The 27,522-nt window shown below is 40.2% G+C and overlaps 1 protein-coding gene across 1 annotated transcript in view; it reads left to right on the top strand.

Moving 5' to 3' along the window:
* The window catches only part of LOC126278931 (dynein axonemal heavy chain 1-like), an 825,957-nt gene that overhangs the window by 690,566 nt on the left and 107,869 nt on the right, over nucleotides 1-27,522 (top strand). Inside the window, 1 exon segment of the mRNA XM_049979209.1 lies at nucleotides 18,340-18,450. Coding sequence (XP_049835166.1) covers nucleotides 18,340-18,450 — 111 coding nt within the window.

Below are 27,522 nucleotides of genomic sequence, written 5' to 3'. Positions count from 1 at the left end.
AATGAGACTCATCATTGAGATATCCACCTGAGCCCAGGGGAAGCCAAATTGTGCCTCCCAAAGATAAGCACTGGCCAGCTTTCATGTACCATGTAATTCTTGTCATGCACAGTGGTCGACCAATGCATATACACAGCAAGCAATTTGTTTTTTGAAGTTCTCAATATGTTCAATGGTTTGATGCTTCCATCTATATTTTCCTGTCTTGGGCTAATATTTTTGTCTCTATGTACAACTGATATTCAACACCTTCAATATTCTCCTTCACGTATTTTTGTCCTTGTTTGCACCTCTTGTTTTCCCACTTCCTCCACCACAAAATTATCTGTTCCATGACCTTCAATACTCAATGGGTTTGGAGCTAATTACTGTCTAGGCTCCATTGTAGCATTTTTGTTTGCCTATCAAACTGTCAGAAGCCTTTGGTACCACAAGACTCCTGTCACATCAGTCAGTTGCTCAGAGAAATAACAGTGTTAATAGTACTGCTTATTGACACTGCTGTCACTTTACTCACTGGCAGCAGATCGCACTGGTCTTTGCGCCTCCTAATACTTATCACTAACCAAAGTAAATTGTTCAAAGGGCATGAAATGTTGTAGAATTAGTGTACTATGTGAACATCCATTTATTCAATTTTTTGTATGTCCATCCTTTTTGAATGGAGGTTTTGGGGACCATGGCCATTCACTATCATAAGAAAATGAAATGCCTAAAGCTACCAGTTTTGGTGCTTCAATGTGCAATCTTCATGCCTTAGTTGATGCTGAAGGGGTTATCATGGTCCATATATTCACTGCATCAATGGCCAACATAACTGGTTCATGCAGACTATCTGTAACTGTGATGTCAGCACTCCATGATGGTTGGAGTGCTGGCATCACAGTTACAAATGGCTACATGTGGATTGTGATAACCCCTCCAGCATCAGCTAAGGCCTGAAGATGGTTCACGAAGTGCTGAAACTGGTAGCTACACAGTTAATAATATCATAAGGATGATGGTAGGTATTTCGTTTCAAACATGATGGTTGGAGTGCTGACATCACAATTACAGATAGTCTGTGTAAACCAGTTACGTTGGCCACTGGTGCAGCGAATATACAGATCGTGATAACCCCTTCAGTAGTAAATAAGGCCCGAAGATGGCACAGTGAAGCACCGAAACTGGTAGCTACACAGTAAATAAGATCATAAGGATGGCTGTTGACATTTCATTTTCTTACAGTTCATTTGTGCAGTTTCCCTTAAATAGATTTTATCTAAAAGTTGTTACTAAGTATGTTGTCCTTTTAAACATGATAACCTAGTAGAGACCATCAAAATGTGTCATGGGCTGTGAAGTATTGGTGATTGGCAACTACCTAGCCATTTGTCCAACAAACAACTACAGAAGGCATGATACAACATGGCAGAACAGATCAAGGAAATAAACAGCCAATATGGCAAAATTAGCATCCTGGAGGCTTTTTGAGCAGGCCCGGGTGAAGGGAGACACCTGGAGAGTAAAATACTGTGTACTGTAGTTTCTTTGCCAGGAGGCTCCCTGGAAAAGATGAGGCACCCTGTGCCTCAAAATAGTTCATCTATTTCTCCTAATTACAGCATGATTCTGAAAACAAGATATTTCTTTTTCTGATGGAGATCACCCCATCAAGGCTTCCATCCAGTCACTCATTGACCAGTCTGGTTTGGCAGTAGAAGATAGTAAAAGGAAGGCTGAAGTTCTAAATTACACATTTAAGAAATCGTTCACACAGGAGAATCATACAATCATACCATCATTTGACCATCCCACAGAGTTCAGTATGGATGACATAGTTATTAGCATCGCTGGCATAGAGAAACAACTGAAAGAGCTGAAAACAGATAAATCACCAGGTCCAGTTGGAATCCCAATCCTGTTGTACAAAGAGTATTCAATTTCATTGGCTCTTCACTTAGTTTGCATTTATCATGAATCTCTCGTCCAGTGCAAAGTCCCAAGTTACTGGAAAAAAGCGTAGGTGACAACTTGCTTTTTTCTCACATGATATGCTATGAACTATGGATGGAGGATTTCCGAAAAGCATTTGACACAGTACCCAGCTGCAGACTGTTAATGAAGGTATGTGCATACAGAATACAGATATATGGCTGTCTTGAACACCTCTTAATTAATAGAACCCAGTATGTTGTCCTTGAAGGTGAGTGTTCATCAGAGACAGGGGTATCATCAGGAGTGCCCCAGGGAAATGTGACAGGACCATTGCTATTTTCTGTATACATAAATGATCTAGCAGATCTGGTGGGTAGCAATGTGCTGTTGTTTGCTGACAGTGCTGTAGTGTACAGGAAGGTGTCACAAAAAATGACTGTAGGTTGATTCGAAATGACATAGACAAAATTTCTAATAGGTGTCATGAATGGTAGCTGGCTCTTAATGAAGAAAATTGTAAGTTACTGTGAAAAGGTAGGAAAAGCAAACCTGTAATGTTTGGATACAGTATTAGTTGCATCCTTCTTGACAGTCACATCATTTAGATCTCTGGGCATTACATTGTGAAGCCATATGAAATGGAAGGATTGTGGTAGGGAAGACAAATGGGCAACTTTGGTTTTTTGGGAGAATTTTAGCAAGGTGTAGTTCACCTGTAATGGAGACTGAGTATGGGATGCTAGTGTGACCTTTTCTTGAGTACTGTTTGAGTTTTTGGGATCTGCACCAGGTTGGATTGAAAGAAGACATCCAAGCAATTCAGAGGCGAGTTGCTAGATTTGTCCCCCTGAGGTTCAGTCAGCATGCAAGTGTTATGGGTTAGCTTTGGGAGCTCAAGTAGGAATCCATGGAGTGAAGAAGCCATTTATTTCAAAGAACATTACTGAGAAAGTTTAGAGAATGGGCATTTGGAGCTAAGTGCTTAAAAATCCTACTGCCGCCAACATACATTTCGTATGAAGATAAGATACTAGAAATTAGGGCTCTTATGGAGGCATATAGACTGTTGTTATTCCCTCACTCCATCTGCATGTGGAACAGGAAAGGAAATGAGTAGTTGTGTACAGGAAAGGAAATGATTAGTTGTGTTATAGGCTACCTTCCACCATGCATGGTATGTGCACAGTTTTACATTCCTGACCATTTAAAACAAGTTGCCAGTCTTTGCACCACTTTCAGATCTGACTGATTATTTATGCAACCCTCCACCATGCATGGTATGTGCACAGTTTTACATTCCTGACCATTTAAAACAAGTTGCCAGTCTTTGCACCACTTTCAGATCTGACTGATTATTTATGCAACTTGTTTTAGACAGTATATCATTTGCAAAAAGCCTGAGATTACTATTAATGTTGCCATCAAGGTCATTAATTTATTACACGAACAGCAATGATCCCAACAGTTCCCTGGGATGCACCTGAAGCTACTTCTACATCTGTTGATGACTCTCCATCAAAGATAACTTGCTGTATTGTCCCTACCAAAAAGTCTTCAATCCAGTCATAAATTTCACTTGATACACTACATGACTGCACTTTTGATACTAAGTGCAGATGTGGTACTGAGTCAACTGCTTTTTGGAAATAAAGAAATACTGCATCTATCTGACTGCCTTCATCCAAAGCCTTAGGATGTCTATGGTAAAAGATTATGCAACTGCTTAGCAGCCAGCGGCTGATCAGGCTACAGTGTAATACATTGGAAAACGATGTTGCTACCGCCGTAGCCAGTGCCATACGTGACCTTGAGGAACAGTTTCGTCTATGTAAGTAATGATTTTGTTAAGAAGGCATCGTCTTTGTGCATCTGCTCGAGCAACAGCATTGGACCACTCACACAGAAGATGCCCCGATTATTATAGGAGGAGAAGGTGTACCCACCTTACAGTTAATAAAGCAATAGACAATATTTCTATTAATACCGAGAACTATGTAGGTGCACAAGTCATCCTGCACGGTCCATCAAGTGTTCTTTGGTGTAGTCCTTAACTTTAGCCAGCTGCTGTGGCCGAACAGCTCTAGGCGCTTTAGTCCAGAACCACGCGACTGCTACGGTTGCAGGTTCGAATCCTGCCTCGGCCATGGATGTGTGTGATGTGTGTGATTAAATTGGGCCACTTCTCCTGAGTTCTCTTCTGTAAAGCAGTCAAGCATTTCTGCTTTTTGCTTTGCTTCCTGTAATTGCCGTTCCTGTCTCATCCCTCAGTGACTGGATGCTACCTTTTGTGACACTAACAGCCTTTATACATGACCATAATTTCTTTGGGTTTATGAAATATCATTTGACAGTATTCTGCTATGGTAGTCATTGAATGCTTCTCACATTGCACTCTTGACAGCCAAATGCATTTCATGTAGCATCTCTCCAACTGTAGCCCTGCGTCTTACTTTGCACCTATTATGCAGTAATCTCTGTTTCTTCAGAAGTGTCTTTACAGTGACTGTATACAATGGCGGATCCCTCCAGTTATGAAGTGTTCTACTGGGTATGTATCTAGTTAGTAGTGCATCATCAACTATTCCTGTAAACTAGATTCGCCGTTCCTCTACCCGCTTCTGCCCTGTGCTAAAAGTGTCAAGTTCCTCTTTGAGATATGACACTACTGCTTTTCCATCTAGTTTACTGAACAAATATAAGACACATTAGGTTGCAGAAGGGCATGATTAAAAGACACTCACATGTAGCTTTCGACCACTGTCTTTGGCAGTAAAGAGACCACCCACCCACACACACACACACACACACACACACACACACACGCACACACACACACACACACACACACACACACACACACACACAAAAGCAAGCAAGCACACCTCACATGCACGACTGCCAACTCCAGCATCTTGGGCCGAAAATAACATCACATGGGATGCAAACAGCAGTCTGGAGGAAAAAAGGGAAGGGATCTTAGTGTACAGGTGGGGAGACAGACAGATGCTGTATAGTGGAATGTGCAGGTACTAGACTCCAGCAGGCTCAGAATCAAGAGGTTGTGGGGCAGGGAGGTGAGGACAGAAGGAAAAAAAGGAGAGGAGTGGGGAAAGATGGGCGGATGCATTGGCAGAGGGCTGCTAAGCTGCTAAATAAATAGCATGAGAGACAAGAATGGAAAGGAGATTATAGGATATGGGGGGGGGGGGGGGGGGGGTGCAAACTGTTGGGTGCAGGGCATGTTACAGTATTTTGCCTTATTACTGTAGGTTGAGGCCACGATAATTATGGGAGTGGAGAATGTGTTGTAAGGATAACTCCTGTCTGCACAGTTCAGAAAAGCTGTTGGTGGAGGGAAGGAGCCAGATGGCTCAGGTAGTGAAACAGCCATTGACACCCAGTGTGTTATGTTCAGCTGCATGTTGTGCCATAGGATGGCCTACTTTGCTCTTGGTCACAGCTTGGTGGTGGCCATTCATCCTGGTGGGCAGCTGGTTGGTAGTCATACCAGTATAAAAAGCTGTGCAATGGTTGCAGCAGAGCTGTTAAATGACATGGTTGCTTTCACAGTTGGCCCGGCACCTGACACTAGGCTAAACCTGTGACAGGACTGGAATAGGAAGTGCTGGGTGAGTGGATTGGGCAGGTTTTGGACCTGGATCTTCCACAGGTATATAATCCAAGTGGCTAGGGGTTGAGATTGGGAGTGGCATAGGCATGGACTAGTGTGTTTTAGAGGTTGAATTGGGAATGGAACACCACTTTAGGAGGGGTAGGATTTCCTTCACTTCAGGGTATGGTGATAAGTAATCAAAATCCTGGGTAAGTATGTGGTTCAGTTGTTCCGGTCTGGCATGGTACTGGATGACGAAGGAGACACTTGTTTGTGGCTGCTTTTTGGGGGATGGTGGGAGGATTTTGGTTGTGAGGGGGAAAGGCAGAGGAGATCTATTTTTGGACTAGGTCTGGGGAGTAATGCCTGTCTGTAAAGGCCTTGGTGAGACCCTCAGCATACTGAATAAGGAGGTTTTTGTCACTGCAGATACACTGTCCTTTGGTAGCGAGACTATGTGGGAGCGATTTTTTGGTGTGAAAGGGATGACAGCTGTCAAAATGCAGTTTCTGTCAGTGGTTGGTGTGTTTAATGTGGACAGAGGTGCGGACATAGCCATCAGAGAGGAGTAGGTCAATGTCTAGGAAGGTGATGTGCTTGGTTGAGGAGGACCACATGAAGTGGGTGGGAGAGAGAGTGTTGAGGTTATGAAGGAATGAAGATAGGGTGTCTTGGACCTGGGTTTAGATCATGAAGATATCATAAGTGAATCTTGCGACATGCCCAGTCAACACACCCAGCACTTCCAATTGCAGTCCTCTCACAGGTTTTTCCAATGCAGTCAGGTGCCAGGCCACCTGTGACAGCAGCCATTTCATTTACCAATTCTGCTGCAATCATTGCAAGGCTTTTTATATTGGTATGACCTCTAACCAGCTGTCCACCAGGATGAATGGCCACCACCAAGCTGTGACCAAGAGCAAGTTGGGCCACCCTGTAGCATAGCATACAGCTGAACATAACACACTTGATGTCAGTGTCTGTGTAACTACCTGAGCCATCTGGCTCCTTCCCTCCACCACCAACTTTTCTGAAGTGCACAGATGGGAGTTATCCTTACAACACAATCTCCGCTCCTTTAATTATTCTGGCCTCAGCCCACAGTAATGAGATAATATACTGTCTCCATACCCTGCAGCCAACAGTTTCCACCCCCTATGTCATATCATCTCCTCCCCATTCTTGTCTCTCATCCTATTTATTTGCAGCCCTCTGCCAACACATCCACCCATCTTTCCCTGCTCCTCTCATTTTTTGTTCCTTCTGTCCCCACCTCTCTGCCCCACAACCTCCTAATGCTGTGCCTGCTGGAGTCTAGTCCCAGCACACTCCACCAGGCAGCATCTGTCTCTCTCCCCACCTGTACACTACTATCCCTTCCCCTTCCCCTCCAGACTGCTGTTTGCATCCCACGTGATGTTATTTTCTCGCCCAAGATGCTATAGTTGGCAGTTGTGTGTGTGTGTGTGTGTGTGTGTGTGTGTGTGTGTGTGTGTCCTGTCTTTACTGATGAAGGCTGTGGCCGAAAGCTACATGTGAGTTTCTTTTAATCATGCCTGTCTACAACTTGACATCTCTTCTTTGCGGTAAGTAGCAATCTATCGTTTCCTTCATTTTTGAAATTCCTGCATGTAGTTTCCATAGTTTGATTTTTGCTGCATGGCTTTCTTCCATCCTACAATCCTATGATGTTTTCCTTTGTACTCTTCTCTGTAATATTACTTTTCTCAGCATCCATACTTTTTTCTTTCTGTCTTTATTCAACATTTTCCAAACAGCATCTACTTTCGAGCCACACTGTATCAACAACCTTTCGCGCATATTGGACTTCATGACCTCACAGATTGTTGATGCAGCATCTAATGTCCTAGTTTCTTTTTTCTGATAGTTAATTTCATTTATTCCTATTGATTCGACTTCATCCCTCATCCTGACATATATTAGAGTTTCACTTTCCATATCTGCCCATGCCACATGAACTTTTGATTCTCAACCTAACTCATCCCCCTTCCCTCCATCTTCGCTTATCACCACACACACACACACACACACACAACACACACACACACACACACACACACACACACACACTGAAACCTCATTGTTCCATTTCACTCACGTTGCTGTACATTTTAACGTATCTGTGTGTTGTTGTACATGGTTTCACACATTTTTACGTATTTTAATGTACTTGTCCATATTTTCACGTTTCTGTGCACATTTTTGCATATCTGTGAGTGTTTCTGCGTGTAATTAAGTATTTTTTTTTATACATCTTTCCACGAATTTTCCCATATCTAGCTTCTTTCACAACCATCAACACCTATTTTGCCCATTTCTGTGTCATTCCCATTTCCTTCGCGCTATTCCTGCCATAGTGGACTCTTGCTGCATCTTTCTGCATCTGTGCAGAAAAGTATCCTGTCCCTGACTAAAACCCAGTTCTACATCCTGTTTTTCAAATGCTGCGTAAACCATGGAATTCCCCCAAATGAACTAACTGTAAAGATTCCTTTGTCTGGATACCACCCCTCCTTTCACAATGACCTACACCTTTTCAGCTTCTGCCAATCCATGGTACTGCAAAAAAAAAAAAAAACATCTCCACAGCTCAGGCATTTCAGAACAACCTCTGAGCTTGGCTTGAGTGTTAGTTATCTCCAAGAATTTTAATAAACAGCTTTCAGTTTCATCTGAACCACTTCCTCCACCCTTCTCATTCCACAGAAACATATATCATTTATTTAACACACAATTGTGGATACCATAGTTATACATCCATATTTTTCTCTTGTAGAATGCTGTGTCAGCAGTTAGTTTTGGCATGGGAAACATTTGTTGCATGTCCATTGCTATTATGTTGTGCTCTTTCTCAGTCTGTTTAGCCAGAGAAGTTAAAAACATGATCATATTTTTACCTGCTATCACCCTTTTGCAGATGGAATTCGTGTTTTTTCATTTGTGTAATTTCTTCTGAGCATAATTCTGGGTTACTTGTTGCTGTTAGAAAGGCATCACATGTTGAATAGATGTCACTTTGTGGCAGTTTGAAGAATGTGTTAAATTCGGACACAAAATTGCCCTGAATTTGCTTTGTGATACAGTAGTGACACCCTTTTCCTTGCAGTATTCAAAGTATTTGTCCTGAAATAAGGACGTGATTATCCAAGATTCACTTTGTTGCAGTTCTGCTGCGTGCTATAGTGACTGTTATATTTTTTCATAGCATTGAGGAAGTCTCTGACACCTTGCACAGCTTCATCTTGAAATTTATGCAAATGATTGCCATGCCTGTCTGAAAGAAAAGAGCACATGAGTGCTTCATGGTATTATTATACTTCAACATTATTTTATTTGGTTAAAATGGATACCTTATAGCAAAATGTAATATTCAAACCTCTTACAGCTTTTTTTTGGAACTGTGCAACCCAACTTCATTTGCTGTTGCAAATTCCTCACTCTTTTTGTGTGGTTCTGTAAACCATTAACCCTGAGGAAAGCTTCCTTGCAAATCATGACTTCCATTCCATTTACTTTCACATTGTATGAAAATGTCACAGCTCTAGATGAAATTTTCTTTGTAGTCTTTTTTGGATACTGTGAAAGAAAGAAATGTGAATCAGAAGAAGGTAAAGTTAATTTGCGACAGTTGGTCCATTCATGTTTCAAAAAAGTGAAATGAACCTTCACTTTTTTGGTACCATTTTCATACTATTTTGTTTTCCGCATAGTTTCGCACTTACTTGAACAACTACAGGAACCTCCAAAGATGCTGCCTGAACTGTCTTGTTTTGGTTTTAGAAGCCACATACTGCTGACCCACATTATGTTGATGTTTGGCCTTAATTTTTTTCCACTGATCAATATCACACTTTCTTTCTCTTGAAGAACTTGGTTTCTGGGGTGATACTTCATTTGCTTTACTTATCTCAAGCTGTAATATGAACAGAAAAATAGTCACAATACTTCCGTGAGATACAGTCACAAGCCACAGAAATCATCATATGCTGCTTAAATGGCATTGATAATAAAAAATATTCATACAAGTTTGTAGCCATGAAAACTATATTATTACCACAGTCAGTGGTCATTAAAATTAGGCTCTAAAGGTTTGTCATTAACACAAAAGACAACGATCAACCGTGAGAGCAATGTTATGAGAAAAAGTCACAAGCCACTGAACAATGATCACCAGTGAAAAATATTTTTGTATACTTACTAAAACATCTTCCAAGCTAGTACTGTTGCCTGATGGACACCAAGACTCATCACCATCACCGTCAAAGGGATCAAAATCCTCATTTATACTACTGTAACTGCCATATAAGCCTAGAATGTGCGAAGCACCTTCAGGTGTATGTGAGCATTCGGCCATTTTGATGTAGCTTGTGACAGTGTGTCTTCTGAAAAAGACACCAGGTGGTACAGTATAGAACTACACTACATCATCACCTGCCATCTGTTGCAGAAAGACAGAACTTCTTCAATCCAAGATGAGGAGAGTATTGTTAAGAATGTCATAGCGTGAATACCTCAATTTCAACAAAAGTGATACTGCGTGAAGAGTTTGACAGAGCACTGAAAGACCTGAGTCGAAACAAGGCCCCGGGAGTAGACAACATTCCATTAGAACTACTGACAGCCTTAGGAGAGCCAGTCATGACAAAACTCTACCATCTGGTGAGCAAGATGTATGAGACAGGCGAAATACCCTCAGATTTCAAGAAGAATATAATAATTCCAATCCCAAAGAAAGCAGGTGTTGACAGATGTGAAAATTACTGAACTATCAGTTTAATAAGTCACAGCTGCAAAATACTAACGCGAATTCTTTACAGACGAATGGAAAAACTGGTAGATGCGGACCTCGAGGAGGATCAGTTTGGATTCCGTAGAAATGTTGGAACCCGTGAGGCAATACGGACCTTACGACTTATCTTAGAAGAAATATTAAGAAAAGGCAAACATACGTTTCTAGCATTTGTAGACTTGGAAAAAGCTTTTGACAATGTTGACTGGAATACTCTCTTTCAAATTCTGAAGGTGGCAGGCGTAAAATACAGGAAGCGAAGCGTAAAATACAGGAAGCGAAAGGCTATTTACAATTTGTACAGAAACCAGATGGCAGTTATAAGAGTGGAGGGACATGAAAGGGAAGCAGTGGTTGGGCACGGAGTGAGACAGGGTTGTAGCCTCTCCCCGATGTTATTCAATCTGTATATTGAGCAAGCAGTAAAGGAAACAAAAGAAAAATTCGGAGTAGGTATTAAAATTCATGGAGAAGAAGTAAAAACTTTGAGGTTCACCCATGACATTGTAATTCTGTCAGAGACAGCAATGGACCTGGAAGAGCAGTTGAATGGAATGGACAGTGTCTTGAAAGGAGGATATAAGATGAACATCAACAAAAGCAAAACGAGGATAATGGAATGTAGTCAAATTAAATCAGGTGATGCTGAGGGAATTAGATTAGGAAATGAGACACTTAAAGTAGTAAAGGAGTTTTGCTATTTAGGAAGTAAAATAACTGATGATGGTTGAAGTAGAGAGGATATATAATGTAGACTGGCAATGGCAAGGAAAGCGTTTCTGAAGAAGAGAAATTTGTTAACATCGAATATAGATTTAAGTGTCAGGAAGTCGTTTCTGAAAGTATTTGTATGGGGTGTAGCCATGTATGGAAGTGAAACATGGACTATAACTAGTTGGGACAAGAAGAGAATAGAAGCTTTCAAAATGTGGTGCTACAGAAGAATGCTGAAGATAAGGTGGATAGATCACGTAACTAATGAGGAGGTATTGAATAGCATTGGGGAGGAGAGAAGTTTGTGGCACAACTTGACTAGAAGAAGGGATCGGTTGGTAGTACATGTCCTGAGCCATCAAGGGATCACAAATTTAGCATTGGAGGGCAGCGTGGAGGGTAAAAATTGTAGAGGGAGACCAAGAGATGAATACACTAAGCAGATTCAGAAGGATGTAGGTTGCAGTAGGTACTGGGAGATGAAGAAGCTAGCACAGGACAGAGTAGTATGGAGAGCTGCATCAAACCAGTCTCAGGACTGAAGACAACAACAACAACATGACAATATCTCTCCAACCCCTTCAGTTGGTTGGATAAAAAATGTACTCACCATGTGGCGGCAGGAGAGCACCTGTGAAGCTGTAGGAAATTTACTGACGTAAACTTGCTTTCAGAGTAAATGAGAGTGGAAAGCTTAAGTGCATTATACATTATAAGAGTGGTTGGGTTGCGGGTGGGGGTGGGGGAATAGACAAGTCAAAAAATAAGAGATATAGAAAACGAAAAGAGTGTGAAAACAAACAATGAAAATCCAGGATGGCATTGGATGGAATAATATTGTCATTTAAAGTAGATATTAAGCAGATGTTAATTTCTTTGGTCATGGCATTTCCTCTCACTACCTTTTTCTTTCCTCGATGCCCTTTAGTTTTCTATATATTTTATTTTCTGATCTGTGTGTTTTTCCCTAACCTCTACAAAGTTTAAGCATCAGAAATTAATTATTATTATTTATCATTGCAAAATCAAAGTGCACATCGACACGTAAAAGCAGACATACGCGACTCGTGTGTGTGTGTGTGTGTGTGTGTGTGTGTGTGTGTGTGTTCGTTCCAAATCTCCTCCTAACCCAGTGGACCAATTTCAACCAAACCTGGAACACACACACCTTGCTGTCAGATGACAATTACTTGAGGGGTGGCAGGGGGTGGTGGTAGTAGTGGGGGTGGGGGTGCAGATTCGGACGCGGATGGGGGGAAGCGTAGGTGTACAGTGCATGAATTTTGTTAATCCAATATTTGAGAATGAGAGCACTTAGTGATTAGCAAACAAACTTTACACATTTTTTCAAACCTTTACGAAACATTTCTTGCTGACAAGCCCTACAAAATGATGAAAGAAAAAATATGTATTGCTTATTAGTTTCTGCTATTCATGCAGTAAAAACACCTCATGAGTTATGAGAATATAATTTAATATGTGTTTCTTACTGACTGTATTCACACTGAGGCCAGTGCAAAATTTTATTGTTGTACGTCACGTAGTTCAGGAGATATGAAGTCATAAACATTAGGCAACAGGCCAGATGCTCTGTGGTACAGGCATGGACACACATGGGAAACGCTTGCCTTCTCCTCATATATATGAAAATCATTTTTGCCCTTAACATACGGTTTCATGGTGAATTTTATATTTTCTATAACTTAGTAACAAGCCTAAGCATTTCTGCAACTTGCTTACACACACATTCTTTTAAAATTAATAATCCTTATCTCTATGTGCTGTACAGTTAAATGTCTGTGGTATAATATAAACTGGAAATTAGAAAATAACCGTTATTCGTATTTATTACAATCTGCATTAAAGCAAGAAACTTTATCAAAGCCTTTTCAGGGATCATGTTGGTCAAAATTGTCTCAATATGTATCTCTTACTATATTAAAAACAAAGATTCCAAGACTTACCAAGCGGGAAAGTGCCGGCAGACAGGCACATGAACAAAACACACAAACACACACACAGAATTACTAGCTTTCGCAACCGATGGTTGCTTCCTGAAGAAGCAACCATCGGTTGCGAAAGCTAGTAATTCTGTGTGTGTGTTTGTGTGTTTTGTTCATGTGCCTGTCTGCCGGCGCTTTCCCCCTTGGTAAGTCTTGGAATCTTTGTATTTAATATATTTTTCCCATGTGGAAGTTTCTTTCTATTTTATTTGTATCTCTTACTACATAGCCATAAACATAGATTAAGCACATTAGTCATTGATACATAATTTTATACAGTACAAACACTAATAATTGTAATTTTTTACCTGTCTGTGGATATAACAAATTTGAAATGTACATTATAAATGAATTTTAACTTTGAGATTTCATTGTCTGTGTCACTAGATTTATCATGAGTTTTCATGAGAACAGCTTCCCCAGTATTGAACATAATTGGTTTTAGGTATGAATCATGTTCTTTGATTCTTCCTAATGCACACTTGTGCATTTTTTCCCTCGGTAATTCTTACTCTTGTGTAGCATTGAAGTTGTGTCATGATAAAAAATTAATCAGTTGTTCCACTACACTTTTCAGTTTAACAAACAATGTAACCAAACTTGCCAAAAATCTGGTGCTTTCATATGGCACAGAGTTAATAATTTCTTTGTTCTCACCTACATATTTGCCCTACATGTTATGGTGGTTGTGGCAGTATGTTGTGAAGTACCTACCTAGGTTGCACATGTAATGCTTGGCTGGATTGCCCTACGTGTAGTAAACAGATATGCAAATAATTACTACTCCTTTGTCTTTCACTCCATCATTCCAAATTTTGGAAATAAATTGAAGTCCATTATCCAATAATATTGATTTAATTTTCTGATTTTTACAAAATGGTCATTTACAAATCTACCAAACACTGCTTTGGTTGTGGAGTCATGTAAAGTACACAGCCTAACAAATTTTGAAAATGTATCTAGCACAAACAATATATATGTAAAGTTACCAGAAATTTTAGGTAATGGACTGTCAGAATGTGTTGCCAAGATTTCTAAATTATCTTTGGGTTGTATGATTTGCATTAGACCATGGCTAGTCATATTTGATACTTTTACCTTTCGAAATTTACCACATGTTTATACTCTCTCAGTTACTTTTTTCATCATGTTGTTAAAAGTCACAGATTCAGCTATCTTATCTACACATCTTTTTTGGCAACAGTGACCAAAAGCCAAATGGAAATAGTCTGTTAGCTCTGATATGTATATGACTAGCCAACACACATACAGCTCTTGTCCATTTACATTCTGTCATATATACAATAAACCAACATAAATTTTATAATATTTTTTAATTTTTCAACAACTTCATCTTAAGCATCAAATTTGGTATTAACTTATTTCAGACTTTCTTCTTCATTCTGATAGGAATTCCTTTTTTTAGACTCTACTTACTTTCTCCCCTCAACGCCCTTGAAATACATTACTATGTATGTCATACATATGCATTTAATTAACTATCACATAAGGATCGTATGGTAATCTTGACAATGCATCAGCTATATGTAGTTGTCTACACTTCTTACATAATATGCTGTTGCCCAAAGAGCAGGTTGTCAAAGCCAGGTTGCTACCCTACAACAAATCCTCAAAACAGTATTGTCACTGCGTGCCATACTAATGAATGAGAAATGTTGATGTAGCCGCACCTAGTGGAACATTGCTGCACTGCTGGAATCAGTGGTCTACTTAACCTAACTTGACCCAGTTAGCAGTCAGCAGTCAAGATGACAGCATTGTCTTAGATAGGCCATCAACATATTAAACGTCATAGAAAGAAATTTATGTGAACATTATGTTGTATTCTTCAAGTGAAGAGTTTCATACAGAATAACACATACTTTATAGTCAAATTTTTGTATAAACAATGCCCATCTTGTCAACCTTCTGTGTAGCAGACCACAGTTATTTAAAAATGACAACACTTTGTGGTCAGATGAACCACAGATGTGTGCCCTCACAGAAATTCTTTGAAATTATTAAACCCCAGACAATAGCTACAGCTTCTTTTATTTCATATTTAGGAGCTCTACTTGTGAAAGGTGCATGTCCAGATAAAAGGACTACTTTTCTTTAGTAAATTACATAAATGTGGATCATGAAAGACTTGCCCACCATGTATTCGTGATAAAAATTGTAAAGACCATGAAATGCTTTTAATCTTTCTTAATTTTCAGAAGTGAAAAGTCTTTTATTGCCTCAGTCTTCTATGGGTCTTAGTTCTCCCCAATGTCATTATAATATGACCTAAAAATTCTAATTCTCTTTACACAAATTTGCATTTCTTTATCTTTGGTGTCATTCCATCGCATTTCAATGCATGGAAAACTTCATTAAGCTGCAGTGTTCTTCCCATGAAAAAGATCCTATCAGCAAATAATCAACATAGATCATAATTCTGGCATTAAGTGCTTTTCCTAACATGCAATTGAAAGTTTGTATGAACACTGACACACATGTGTTCAGTTCAAAAGAAATAACTTAATGTGGAGCGCATTTCCCAGCAAAAAGGAAAACTATTTTTTTTTATTCCTGCTTTAAGGCAATTTGCCAGTATTCCATGTCAGATCTAGATTTGTCATGTACCACACTTTGTGAAATTTCTGCAACATATCATCTAAACATTCTGGATGATCTGTGTCATGTTTTACAACATTGTTCAAATTGTATGAATCTATTAGAACTCTGCAGTCTTCTTTATTAACTAAAATCAATGGATTACTGTTTTGAGTCCTACATCATTCTGTGATTCATCACTCTTCCATACAGTTCATTTCATTTTGCACCCCCTCCTCCCTAGCTATCCAATGGTCTTGCCGCAGTGGTAACACTGGTTCCTGCCCGATCACCGAAGTTAAGTGCTGTCAGGCTGGGCTAGCACTTGGATGGGTGACCACCCAGTCTGCCTAGCATTGTTGGCAAGCGGGGTGTACTCAGCCCTTATGAGGCAAACTGGGAAGCTACTTGATTGGGAAGTAGTGGCTCCAGTCTCGTAAACTGACATACGGCCGGGAGAGCAGTGTGCTGACCATATGCCCCTCCATATCCGCATCAAGTGACGCCTGTGGGCTGAGGATGACACGGCAGCCGGTCGGTACCATTGGGCCTTCCAAGGCCTATTCGGATGGAGTTTAGTTTATTCCGTAACTAATGGTACCTAATTAAAATGTCCACAAAGTGATTCATGTGGCACTGTTTCAATTTTGTATTCAAATTTATGGACTAAACCAGGTTTCTCTGAAAATACTTCTTTATTAGTAATCAAAATATGGCATAACTCTTTCTTTGCACTTGGATGGGTACAGATTTTATATTCAAAACTTGTCCTACACAGGTTGAAAATTCGTCCTCAGAGTAGGAAATTCCATTCAAATTTCAAAATTTATAGAATTCCCCTCCTTCACTTAGCCTATTACATATAAATAAGGCAATTAGTTGCAACTGTGTATCACGATCTGTACCTGTTTGTTAGTTTCATCGAAATTCATTTCCATCATACCTTTTCCTACTTAACAAATTATCATCCTCTTATTACAGCCAATAGGTTTGCTACAGACAACAGTAGCATGTAAATAACTTCACAGCCATAACAAGCATCTAAACAAAATCTTACTCTGTTTTAATGTGTTCATAAATCAGATCAGATAGAACACTGCTTTGACTATCAGTGTTTGCTGAAAGTTGAGTTTCTATTCTATACATTTAAATAGGAACTTGATTTTGACATGTTGCTTTGATTCATTATCCTTCTCCTCCCATAATGAGTCTTGTGCTACTTCTAACTCACTCAACAGCACATCCAGATACTTTATTTGGGGGTTTCTCCTGCCTCTACCTACTTCTTTCTTTGGTATGATATAATACATGTTTTATTTCTGATGTATTTAATCCTGCAACAGTTTCACCATACTCAACACTCTCATCTGAATCTAATAAGTCTATCTTTACATCGTGTACATCTTCTGATTCATTTACAAACTTCACATGACTATCAAAAGTTGTACGTTCATGCTACAAATTACAGTTTCCATCTGTCTGCACAATTCTGTCACCTTTACTACAGTCAGTAGAGGACCAATTAAATTTTGATTTATCAGCATCTCACATGTATTATCTTCTCTATGTTCACTAAATCTTACATTCCTCTCTCTCTCTCTTTCACTTTTCTGACCCACCATGTATTTGACCAAGTAGCATTTGCCATTCCCTATCATCTACCATTTTGAATTAATTGACTGAGATAGTTTCCAAGCTTTTTTTGCATTTACATATGTCTGCCTGTGTCTGTATATGTGTGGATGGATATGTTAAAAACAAAGATTCCAAGACTTACCAAGCGGGAAAGCGCCGGCAGACAGGCACATGAACAAAACACACAAACACACACACAGAATTACGAACTTTCGCAACTGGCAGTTGCTTCGTCAGGAAGGAAGGAAGGAGAGGGAAAAATGAAAGGATGTGGGTTTTAAGGGAGAGGGTAAGGAGTCATTCCAATCCCGGGAGCAGAAAGACTTCCCTTAGGGGAAAAAAAGGACAGGTGTACACTCGCACACACACACACACACACACACATATCCATCCGCACATACACAGACACAAGCAGATGGATATGTGTACATATATGTATCTCTCTCTCTCTCTCTCTCTCTGTGTGTGTGTGTGTGTGTGTGTGTGTGTGTGTGTGTGTGTGTGTGTGTGTGTGTTACAATTGCCTATGTGCCATCCACAAGTCATTTGTAATTGTTGACTGGCTGCCTTTCCTCATTTTTGTTAAGTACTGATCATGTTGCTTTAATTTGTCATTCATTCTGCCCTCAAATTTTATTTCCATTTTGTTATTCATATGCTTATTGTGATATTAGATCCAGTATTTTTAGTTGTTTCTCTTCGTTTATATGAATGTCTCACAAGACTAACATAATTCACAGTCTTTATTTTTGCAGTTTATATTTCAGATATAAATTTCACTTGTCTAGAGCCTCTAAAAAATCCCTAGAAATGGCTTTTGCACGTGTTCAAACAAATTTAGTCTTGTTTATGATTTATGTCAGGATTTATTTCCTGTTTCATCTTTGTATTGCCACATCTTTATGTAATAGATACAGATTAAAACTGAATAAAGATGCTGTAATCATCAAACAGGTTCCTCATAGTTTTAATTTTGAGATAACTGTTGTGGTAGTCTTCTTTGCTGCTATATGATGATAAATTGTTTGAAAATCTCTTTATATCTGCAGATGAAAATGGGAAAACGCATGTTTGTGATATCACTTGGGCAAGGACAAGGACCCAGAGCTGAAAGCATGCTGCTGAATGCACTTGAAATTGGAAACTGGGTCTTCTTTCAGGTAAACAGTTTAAAGATAAAGTGAAGAAACTAATGTCACCTGCTTGGACCAGTGACATCATGAACATAGCAGCAATCCGCGTAAAAGATTGAAACTGTACTAATCTTTTATTGAGCAGTTCAGTAACTGTAGCAAAGACTCTTCTTTTAACACACACATTGACTTTGCCAGTTAACAAACAATCATCTTCCATTCCAAGCTAGACTTTGGGATTCTCTGTGTATAGTGTTATCACTACAAATGTTATTCCAGGTATATACTGCTGTTACCATTATGTCACTATACAAAGTTGACAACCAGTTTTGAAAACTCCATTCATTCATTCACACATCATGTTTTGCAAATCCTAGCATGGAAGAAATGTTTCAGGAAGTGGAATGAGTCAAGTTACACATTAACAGACAGAAGCAACCATGCTGCCTATCTCTATAAAGTATACTAACAGCAGATTATGATTGGCACTAGTCTTTTCAAACTGATAATTATGGAAAATTAAAAGATGCTTATTTTGAAGGAAAATAAATGTTGTTGTTGTTATTGTTGACATGAACAAATACCTATCCTTGTTACAGAACCTAGAGAAGCTTTGTATTTCTACTTTTATTTCTAGTCAAGTGAGAATGACATCAGTTGGCAGCTAGTAAAGACAAGTGTCAGCAAAACCTTTTCTTTGTTTCTTATTTGTGTATTCATACTGAAGTAATGGGGGAGACTAATTTTATTTGGCTTTGATATGTTATCAGATGCTTTCTTTGCTGATGAGAATCTTAGCAGTCTCTACTAGCATCCTGTCTGCTTTTTTATTGCCTGTTTTGCAACTTTATTCATGAATCACTGTATTATTAGCACAGCACAAGTATGGGAAACAGTCAGAAGAATCTCTTGAAAGCAAAGCAGGCCACCTATCACAACTGGACTGAAGGAGTAATGTCTCCAAATCAGACCTACGGACATTGCCCAGACAATGACACAGCATTCAGCCAAGACTATTGTTATTGTTAGCCTGGATCCAGAATCCCAAACCACCATCTAAACAATGAAAGTGATGGTTTAAACTTCATGTCTAATAACATTGAGTACTGTAATTGGCCCTTCTCCATGTGGAAGCTAGGTTTGGCTCTCTCTCTGAGACTTTATACTACATCTGCTTGTGACCAAATCAAGTACAACATTCTGCAGAAACTTCAAGAAAAATCGAAGAAAATCCTTCCAGAAGTTTTGAATAAAATGAACATATAGAACAACTTGTTACCTTGTACAGGAAGACAATTTTGGTCTCCATCCTCTTAACAGGGAAGGGCAAACTAGCCTCAGCAGTTACCAAGTCATCACCTTAACTACTTGTGTAGGAAAGACATTGGAATATATGATAAACCATCACCTGATCTGGAACCTTGAGATCAAGAAGTTCTTTAGTTGCTCCCATTGTGGTTCAGGAGGTATCAATCCACTATTGACAAGTTTGTTAGTTGTTCTCAATGCGGTTCAGGAGCTGTCAACCTACTACAGACACTCTAACTATGTATAACAAATGTGAGAGGCATTTTTAATAGATAAGGTGCATGATACCTCTTGGAAGCACAGTACATACTCATAAAGGTCTGCCAATAGGGCTTCCCTGCAAGGCTGCCTGTACTTATCTGGTCCTTCCTGTTACAATGTATTTTAGATACAGAGTTGATGGAGTTCTATCTGACTGATCTGAATAAGAGAATGATGGTCCTTAAGGCAATATTATAAGCTGCTATTAATGGTATGATGTACACAGTAAGGAGCCCTGTGCACTGTTCCTTGTTTGTGGATGATTTTCCATATTTTGTTCCTCTTCCAACCCTGCAACAGTGACTTTCAAACTACAACTTGCTATTGGAAGGTTGGAGAACTGGGTACTCTTACAGATTTGAGGTTGGTTACAGATTAGTGTGTGTGTGTGTGTGTGTGTGTGTGTGTGTGTGTGTGTGTGTGTGTGTGAGAGAGAGAGAGAGAGAGAGAGAGAGAGAGAGAGAGAGAGAGAGAGAGAGAGAGAGAGAGAGAGAGATTGGGGGGGGGGGGGGGGGGGGGAGCATGTGTGTACGATGGATACACACCTAAGAGATCTAAAGATGAAATCTCTCAAGGTAATGAACAATGTATCAGTATTTTTAATTGCCTGAATCACTAGTCTTGGTGAGCAGACAGGGTACATCAGCTGGTTTATGGATCAACAAGATCTACCTACCTGCTAATTGCTGGTATCCATCATGAGGGGGCTAGGCCGAACAAAGGTGCGTACAGTGTATTCCAATACAATACTCAGCTTCTGTGCTGAGCCTGGAGAGCTGCCACTTGCCATGGTAGCTTTTTCTGGTGCATCTAAAGTAGAGATTACCTTCTGCTCTAGAGCCACTGGCTTGCCAAATTATTGCTCATTCTCCCATAGAAGAAGCAATTTTCTCAAGTTGTTGAAGGCCAGTAGGCCTTTTTTCTAGATCCTTGAAAACCATGACCTACTGACACTTGGTATGTACGACTGCCGTAGATGGCAGTCTTGTGTGCGTGAGGTGTGCTTGATTGTATGAATGAATGTGTGTGTTTTTTTTTCTGACAAGGGCTGTGGCAGAAAGCTAGTGTGTAATTGTCTTTTAGTTGTGCCTATCTGCAACTTAACATATTACGTTTACAGTAAACATATTTGTGATATGCAAAGCTCTTTTTGAGCTTCTACCGCTGGAGTTTATTGAACATTAGTGCAACATCCTTGTGACAACTAAACAATCCTGTGACAAAACACATGGCTCTTTGTTGGATATTTTCTATGTCTTCTATTAATCCAACCAGTTAATGGTCCCAGAGTGCTGAATAAGGTTCAAGAATTTGGGAAACAAGTGTTTTGTGAGCCACTTTTTCCCCCGCTAGTAATTTGTCATCAATAGCATAATCAAACCATAATGGATCTCTGTGCCTAGTTGGGTGCACTACATTACATTTTTGAGTCAAGTGCTAGTTCCAATGCAAATCATTGACCCTCCTGCATTTCAGTACAGTTTTGTGCCATTGCAACTTTGCTATAGACAACAGCATCTTCCACAAATAGCATCACAGTAGTCCCATCTTTATCCACTAGATAATTAATATGAATTGTAAAAATTAATATCCCTATAAGATGCCCTTGAAGTATTCCTGAAATTACTTACATCTGTCAGTTTTGTTCTATTAAGAATGATGTTTTGAGTTCCATCTACAACAAAATAGTGAATCCTCTTACAAATCTTCTCAAATACTCAGTAAGCTTGTATTTTGTTCACTAAACAAGACCATTGAATTGTATTAAATGCCCTCCAAAAGTTGGAAGATTGGCATCATCCTGGTTTCATTTGTCTATGGTGCTCTGAATCTCATGGACAAATAGAGTGAAATGATTTTTGCAAGATCTTTATGTGAGAATCCATATTGATTTTTATAGAGGAGATTCTCATTCTTCAAAAACATCATTAAGTGTGAGCATAAAACATGTTCTGAAACTCTATAACAGACTGAAGTCAGTAATAAATACCCATAATTGTCATCAGTCTGATGATCCTTCTTTAAAACTAGTATTGCATATGTTTGTTTTCCAGTTGTGAAGTGCTCTTCATTCCTCCAGTGACCTACTGTAAACTACTGTTAGAAGAAAGTTCTTTCACATAATATGTATGCAAAGTCCCAGGTATCTCATCCAGTCCAGTTAACTTTTTCACTTTTAGATGCTTGTTGTGTATGGAGCAAGGCAAAGTGGCCAGTGCTTGGAAATACCTCAAAGCTGCATTGGCCATGGTTGACAGCTGCCCTAAGCTACAATTATTTTTGGGCACCAGTGGTAAAAACTGTGACACCTCTGGCCCAGGAACCCCAGATGCCACCACATTTTATGATATACATCATGTCAATGATTTGTCCTCACAAGAGGCTGAATGGCAGTCAATGGTGAGATTGGACATCTTTGAATGGAGGACAAGTATGGGAACTGGGTGCTCTGCTGTCTCCTTACATCTTAACAACAGGTTTGAGTTAAAGGATGCCTCTGGTGGCAACAGTGAGTAAACCTTGGATAGTGTGTACTTTTGATGAGCATCCCATTTCTTAACTGACTCTCAAAGAAACAAGCTCTGCTATGTGCACTTGTTACTAGTTGTGCAATTCTTGTTAACTTCATGATTATGTTAACACTGTAGGAAAAGATAAGATTGCTACCAACTGTAAAAATGGCATGTTAAGTTGCAGACAGGCACAATTAAAAGACACTTACACGTAAGCTTTTGACTAGAGCCTTTATCAAAAAAAGAAAGAGAAACACACACCATTAATTCACACAAGCAGGCAAACCTCACACACATGACCACCAACTCTTGCGGCTCGGACCAGAATCAATTAGAGTAGTTAAATGTCAACATATAATATGGAAGATTGCTTCTTTAACTGTGTGTGGGCTACATGGCTTCCAAGCACCAGGATTTTGATTTCATTGTAACCTTTGGAGGTAAGTGATACAGCAAACATCGCATATGAAGTGAGTGCCACCATAGATATGCAGCAGTGCATTGTTCAGATGAAACCAACATTGAGTAAAAGTGAATTTTATTGATGGCTTTAAATGTGTGTATGGTAGATGTGGACATTGGTAGGCATGTTTCAGTGTTAAGCAACATGGTTTAACACATTCTGGTCAGGCCACAGTAACTGCAGTAGTAGCCAGGTGTTGTACATTTTCCATCTCCTTTGTGTGACTCTTGCTGATATGATTGAGGAGGAAAGCAGATTGCTATCCATTTCAGAAATACTGTCATCAATCATTGTCAGTTTTGGAATTTCCCCGTTTTACAACAAACTATTGTGATCAAGACATAAACTGAAGCACACTGCAACGACAAATGTGTGGGATCTGATCACACCTGTAATATTTTTTCGTCATGTAGCACTTGTGGAAGCAGGAATGTCCATTTACCAGCTCTTAAAACTACTAAAAGTGTGAACAACCAACATCCAGCAGCCACTGTTTGGAAATAATGCATCATGAAATAACAATCAGGCAAGCCACACTTGGAACTTCTCCCTGCACTGGCTGTTTGGAAATCACACCATGCCCATAATTTCTATAGGCAATGATCAGAATGTGTTAAAAATAGATAGTGCTGACAGGACATATGGATGTTGTTAATGCAATAGAAAAGACTGGAGATACTTAATTTAATAGAGAAATCAGTGTAATTTCGGGATTCATATTAACATATGTATGTATTAATGTAGTTCTGAAAAGTAATACAATCAAAGAACCAATAATTCGCCCAACAATGTTGGCCACAATCCTAAATGTTCATAACAGAATGATCAATAATAATATAATTATTAAATTTCTCCAGTCATTAGAAACTAATATACAGGGTGTATCAAAAGGTACAGTACAACTTTAATGAGCTATAGCAACCAGTTTACTTAAGATACTCACACTATGTTTGGCTTATGTGACACGCTACGTCACAAAGCTTTTATTCCATTCAGTTAATTTCCACATGTGAGCCATGAGTGGCATGCACAACATCCAGCCTGTCTTTAACCTTCATCCACACTAGGTGCAATGTATCTCCATCAACTGTGGTAGTGTCAGCAACAATTCAGTTGTTCAAATGAAACAATGGAAAATCCAGGATCGAATGTAACAATATTATGAAAAGGATATTTGCTACTCACTTTATAGCAGAGATGCTCAGTAGCAGATAGGCACAAGAAAAAGACTGTCAAAAAATAAGCAGTCGACCGACAAGGCCTTTGTCAGAAATAGGTGACACACACACTCTCTCTCTCTCTCTCTCTCTCTCTCTCTCTCTCTCTCTCTCATGCAAGTGCAACTCACACACACACTGCCACAGTCTGTGGCCACTGCAGCCACACTACAAGCAGCAATAGCAATGCATGACAGGGAGGGCAACTGGGTGGGGGTAAAGAGGAGGCTGGATCAGGGTGGGGGAAGCATATCAGGATAGGGGTAGGGGATGGCGAGCGCTGCTGTGGAGTGTGCAGCACAAAGTGGAGAGAGGTTAGGGCAGCTAGGTGCAGTCGAGACCTTAGACAGAGAGGGAGAGGCAAGTGGGAGGGGACTGGTTGTAGAAAAGGAGAGAAGTAAAAAGTGCATGGATGGAATAGAGGTATGTGTAGTGCTGGAATGCGAACAGGGAAGAGGCTGATGGCTGAGGACAACAACTAACGAAGGTTGAGGGCATGAGGATTACAGAAATGTACAATATATTGCAGGAAGAGTTTCAGAACAGCTGGTGTTGGTGAGAAGGAAGCATATGGCACAGGCTGTGAGGCAGTCATTGGGATGAGGGTTACCATATTTGGCAGCAACAGGGTGGTCCACTTGTTTTTTGGCCACAGTTTGTCGGTGGCCATTCATGTTGACATACGGCTTGTTGGTTGTCATGCCTACATAGAATGCAGCACAGTGATTGCAGCTTAGCTTGTGGAACACATGATTGGTTTCACAGGTAGCCCTGCCTCTGATGGGGTAGGTGATGTTTGTGACTCGACTGGAGTAGGTGGTGGTGGGAGGATGTATGAGACAGGTCTTGTATATAGGTCTATTACAGGGGTATGAGCCACGAGGTAAGGGACTGGAAGCGGGAGTTGTGTAGGGATTGACGAATTTGATGGACAGCGGAATACCATTGTGGGAGGGGGGGGGGGGGGGGGAGGATACTGGGCAGGACATTTCTCATTTCAGAGCACAACGCACAATGAGAGGTAATCGAAACCCTTGCAGAGAATGTAATTCATAATTCAGATGCTCCAGTTCTGGGTAGTACTGAGGTACGAGAGGAATGCTTCTCTGAGGCAGGACAGTGGGACTTTTGGAGGTGGTGGGTGACTGGAAAGATAAGGCACAGAAGATTTGTTTTTGTACAATGTTTGGAGCCTTAGATGGGATTTATGAAGAGAAATAGCTACATACAATCATAGTTTGTGGTTATGTTGAAGGCATTTTGATTGAGACTAGTTCATAGAAAAATCGTGTAGTAATCATCTATAGATCCAGCAAGCATTTAGAATCACTGATACCACAGTTAATCTACAGAAGTGACAATCTGTAAGGAAACAAATTAAATTTCTCAGTTGTCTTATTCACACCATTTTATTGAGGGGAGTGAAGAATTTTTCAGTCCCAAAATGTAAGAAGCAATTGAACTCATTTATGCAATTGTGCAGCATGCTTCTTCATCAGGCGTTGTGTATCATTACCTGTTTTTCTAAATTTATTGAAAAGGAAATATTTGAAGATACTGAAGACTCCTACAACAACAGTGTGGAAAGCACTGACAACGTCTTACCAAGTGTTCTCCAACTTAGTAACTAGACAAGTATCGTTTTGCATCCAATTCCCAAAAGATTTGACAAAGAATGTATAAACAAAAAAATCGACCTAGTTAACCATCATTCAGTGTAAACAGTGAACTGTTCACAATCTTGCAACAAAAGTAGAATATCCATTAACTTTGAAATGGAAAGACTGTCTTGTGATACATTCACACATCACGGATTCCTTTTTAACAGACAGGGGAAGGAGCAAGTATGCTATAGACTGTCTTTGTTAATTAAAATTAAAAATTGTACAAATCAGATGCCTTTATCTCTGAATCGACCAGTCTACGTGAAGACATCAGTGTTTCACCAAAATAAATACAATGTGAAAACCAGTGCAATACAAGTGCCTAAATCAAAACAAATGCTACTTGACAAGTGGATTGCAATTAGAAACACAACAGCGCATGAAAGGCAGGGCCCAGAATCAAGGGAACCAGCTAGCAAGAAGACACCACCCACACGTCGCCCCCCCCTGCGGGTTCATGGGTTAAAATAGGCCTGCGGTATTCCTGCGGTATTCCTGCCTGTCGTAAGAGGCGACTAAAAGGAGTCTCAAATGTTTTGGCCTATATGTGATGGTCTTCTTTCGGGTTTGACCTCCATCTTTCCAAATTCTTCCGAAGAGCGAACCAATTGGGGAAAGGCACCTTACACGATGCATTTTGTTCATCATGCATTGAGACCTCTAGCCAGCTTTATCATCATCGCATTGCTGTCCCGCTCATTCTCCATCTCTTGGGAAACGGTACGTTTCTGGGTGCAATTTCCACTATGCACTGTGCTGTGTTGCTTTTTGCGTAAGCGACGACATGGGCTTTATTGCATCTAATATCCAGCACGGTAGCCAGTCCATTGTGGTGGGGTCGCCATGTACCCTGTTGGTTGTAGCACCCCTGACAACACAGGGATTGCTCTACTGATGCTGTGCCATTTTCTCCCCATGTATGCCAAGGAGTAGATGCCCATCTCCCTGGGGCATCAGGACTCCCAGCAATGGCCATCCTGCCAGGTGGCCCTTGCTGTGGTTGGGTGGCACCCGTGGGGAGGGCCCTTGGTTGGATTAGGTGACATCAGGGTGGATGACACGCAGTGAAGCGTTGCACAACATCTCTCGCTGGTGGCCAGCCACCAGCAGTCTCTAAGCATTCGAAGGCTCACTTTAAAGCTAACGTATATGACCCCAAATCATTCCCCTCCCTGGCCACACCATGGGAGGAACGCAAGGCTATGAATGACAGAGAAACGTATTCACCACGATATCTCATCTGTACCAGAACTGATGGGGAATATTTTGTATTTGTGAATCCTCTCAGTTCTTTGTAGAGCATTTAGAGGACAAGTTTGTGGAGGTGAAAGGCTTGTGCAAAATGTGGTCCGGTTCAGTCTTGATAAAAACAGCATCCTCTGCCCAGTCATGAGCCTTGCTCGCTTGTAAGAAGCTGGGGGATGTTTCAGTTACTGTCACGCCCCATAAAAGCTTAAATTTGGCCCAGGGCATTATTTTCTGCAGGGATCTCCTTTTACAGTCAGAAGACGAGCTGCGGACCAACTTAGAACGACGAGATGTCCATTTTGTCTAGCACATCCACCAGGGTCCGAGGGATCATCAAGTTGCCACCGGTGCCTTCATCTTGGCCTTCGAGGGTGACACATTACCTGAGACGGTCAAGGTGATGGTCTACTGCTGTGATGTAAAGC

This window comes from Schistocerca gregaria, chromosome 6, assembly GCF_023897955.1.
Source record: "Schistocerca gregaria isolate iqSchGreg1 chromosome 6, iqSchGreg1.2, whole genome shotgun sequence".
Lineage (NCBI taxonomy): Eukaryota > Metazoa > Arthropoda > Insecta > Orthoptera > Acrididae > Schistocerca > Schistocerca gregaria.
Note: the sequence above shows the minus strand (reverse complement) of the source record. Positions and strands in the feature narration are given on the sequence as shown.